This window comes from Hyaloscypha bicolor, assembly GCF_002865645.1.
Source record: "Hyaloscypha bicolor E unplaced genomic scaffold K444scaffold_87, whole genome shotgun sequence".
Taxonomy (NCBI): domain Eukaryota; kingdom Fungi; phylum Ascomycota; class Leotiomycetes; order Helotiales; family Hyaloscyphaceae; genus Hyaloscypha; species Hyaloscypha bicolor.
The window spans coordinates 370672-373384 of NW_020194589.1; the positions used below are offsets into that span (position 1 = coordinate 370672).

At 47.1% G+C, this 2713-nt stretch overlaps 1 protein-coding gene across 1 annotated transcript; it reads right to left on the reverse strand.

The window, feature by feature from the left end:
- Window positions 1–330: 330 nt before the first annotated feature.
- K444DRAFT_413399 (uncharacterized protein) lies at window positions 331–2399 on the reverse strand. The gene is made up of 2 exons (XM_024872629.1): window positions 976–2399; window positions 331–916 (listed from the first exon to the last, which is right to left on the reverse strand). The coding sequence occupies exons 1-2, from the start codon at window positions 2183–2185 to the stop codon at window positions 438–440; spliced, it is 1689 nt and encodes a 562-aa protein (XP_024735487.1). The 5' UTR covers window positions 2186–2399; the 3' UTR covers window positions 331–437.
- Between the last annotated feature and the right edge of the window lie 314 nt (window positions 2400–2713).

The window sequence follows — 2713 nt, forward strand, 5'->3', positions numbered from 1 at the left end:
AAACCTCCCCTTCCAGGAGAAACTACTACTGAATATCCTTCTTCAAACACCACTTCACCTTCTTTAATCAACTCTCCACAATTTCACCTTCAATCGTCAATTCTCTCTCGCCAGCACAACATCTTCCAGACAACAAGCAACACTGACCCTGAACCCTACCTTCTATGCAACAAGCCAAAAAAAACTCCAAAGAGTCTGTCTCCCCAAGGTAATTCACAATCATCAATCCTTTTGGATTTACTGTTGCCTCCCACACCAGTTTTCCCCGAACGCCTTAATCTAACCTCGTCCCACAGACAATCCTGAAGATGAAGATCTCACTTATCGTCAATAAACTATTAGGCATGCTTGCCCTCGGCTTCTTCGTTGGCTTCATTGCCGCCACTATCGTTTGGGACTTGCGCGCCTCGTCCGGTTTCGCCTTTTCTCCTTCCGTTCTACACTTCGCTCAGATTAATGCTTTCCCCTTCACAGCCTTTGATAATTTCTTCGATATCAAGATCCTGCCCATTGGACTTTCCGTATCTCTTCAGTTGTGGTCGTACCAGAAGGTCTACTTTCTTATTGACCCTATCATCAACAACTTCACCATTTGGTCGATTTTCGATTGCCAAGATCCTGCATCTTTGCTCCCCAAACTCCAACCACATGTTCACTGCCTTGATTGTCATTTGCTCCATTGCCTGAACACTTTCTCTTTTGTACTCGACAACTTCGCCAATCTTTCTCCACATGCTTTCTCTCAGATTTTCAAGGGAAAATTTAAAGCTCTTCTTGAGTTTCGCTCGGTGATCCAATTCCGATGCGACGCGCATCCTCAGGGCAGCATGGCATTCTTTAATATTCACATACCTCCATCTTTCGGCCTCCATCCCCGGCTCAGGCCAGATATAAAACCCATTGTCAAATCGAGGATCTGTTCCAATTAGCGGACTTCTAAAAGAGGCAATTGCCAGGACAATGCGTGGAGCAAACCTTGTCCACATGCATCGTTCCATTGCTTTTCCAAGACTTTCCCTTCTTCTCCTAAGATTCTGAATGGGCTGCAGAAGATGTACTCCTGCAAGGCCCGCCAGATAATATCTTTAAGGATTTGTTGTTTCAAACTTCTCTCGTTGTCCGAAAGTTGATGCAGCACCTGAGTTGACCACTTTTTCCGATCTGCTTTCCATTCGAGTAGGGACAGGGCATGAACCTCTTGCGTCAGAGCTACGAACCGGGAAGTAATCTCTGGGTCGGGAATGGGTGTGAATTTGTCTCGAGTCAAAAGAGCCTCGCAGTATGCTTCGATTTCGTGTTCGAAACTACCTCTAAGCTCACGGAGCTCCGCAACATGCCTGGCCTCGATTCTGTCAAGTTTGGAGATCAGTTTTCCAAGTTGAAACTTACATCCCTCCTTGATCTCTTCAACCTTACGAGTGAACTGTGCTTGTTGAGACTCAAGATCGTCCCTCAATCCGGCAACTTTCTTGTCACTGGCTTCACGAATCAGCCTTGTCTCATTTGCGTAGTCCTGCTCCATCAAGCTCTGTTGTTGGTTGTACTCGGTAGTGAGTTGGAGTCTTTCGGTAGTGCGATTTTCTTTCTCCTTTGCGAGATCTCTGGCCCATTTCGACCTCTCCTTCTCATGGTCCTGTTTCATAGTCTCTATCATAGATGAATGGATACCTATCTCCTTCTGAAGCAATAACCCGTGTTCATACTCCAAGCTCCGCATTGCCTGTTCATGCTTTCGTTTTGTTTCGCCAAGTTCACTCTCCATTTCCTCTTCCTTGATCTGGTGGTCCTTAGCCTGGAGCTGGAGCTCAGAAGCATGGCTTGCTTGAAGCTTTGTCGCTGTGTTCCGGGACTCCTCCTTGTGCCGGTCTAGCTCCACTCTCAGTCCGTTGATGGTCTTTTCAAGACGAGCCTTTTCTTCATCATAATATCTTCGGGCTTGGGTTTCTGCTTCTCCATGCTCTTCTTCAAGGCGCGCAATTTCACTGTTGTGTTCAATCGAGAGGCGTTTGATATCCCCCTCATATCTTTTGTCCAGGCTCCCTATGTTTCCATTTAGACGAGCGAGATCTTTTCCGTGGTCGCGTTTGATCCTGGCTACTTCCCCGACGTGTCTATCATTGTGCAGTTCGTGCTCCCCAATCAACTTAGTGATTGTCTGGTCATGGTCTTGCTTCATCTTCCGCATATCCGACCTGAGCCCGTCCCCCAGTACCTGATGTTTGCGCGTTTCCTCTTGCGCATTTTCAAAGCCTTTTTCCCACCCAGTAATCTGCACACGAAGATTCTGCACGTCATTACTTTTGCCCCGGCAAAAGTTCTGAATTCTTGCTCCGATCTCAAGGAATACTTGTTCTCTTGCCTGTCCATGACACTGTTTCGCCCATGCAACCAAGTCAGAGTGAAGTTCGTCTAAAAAAAAGGAAGTATTCCAATCGTTCTTGAACTCTTCCAACAGAGCAGAGACGAGTTTGGGGCTTTTGGGTCCCTGCCCTCCCTCTGAGTGGCGGATCTGGAGGATAGCCTGAGAAAAACCTGGTCGAAAAGGCCGCGATGTTTCGGCCTCTTCCAAGATAAGGCGGTCAACCTCTATCAGGCTGCTTCTGTGACCATCTCCTCTGGTTCTTTCTGCCTCTGCGGCTTTTAGAGCGGCATTACATATCTTTTTTTCGGCAGCCCAAGCCACTTTGAGTTCACCGATTTCATTTCTTGCATA

What these genes read in the sequence shown, in the direction of transcription:
- K444DRAFT_413399 (XM_024872629.1), bottom strand. Translation starts at nt 2,185, where the DNA reads ATGCGGAAGATGAAGCAAGACCATGACCAGACAATCACTAAGTTGATT. An exon ending in GAACGATGCATGTGGACAAG is followed by an intron (nt 917 to 975) that starts GTTTGCTCCACG and finishes TAATTGGAACAG; the next exon opens with ATCCTCGATTTGACAATGGG.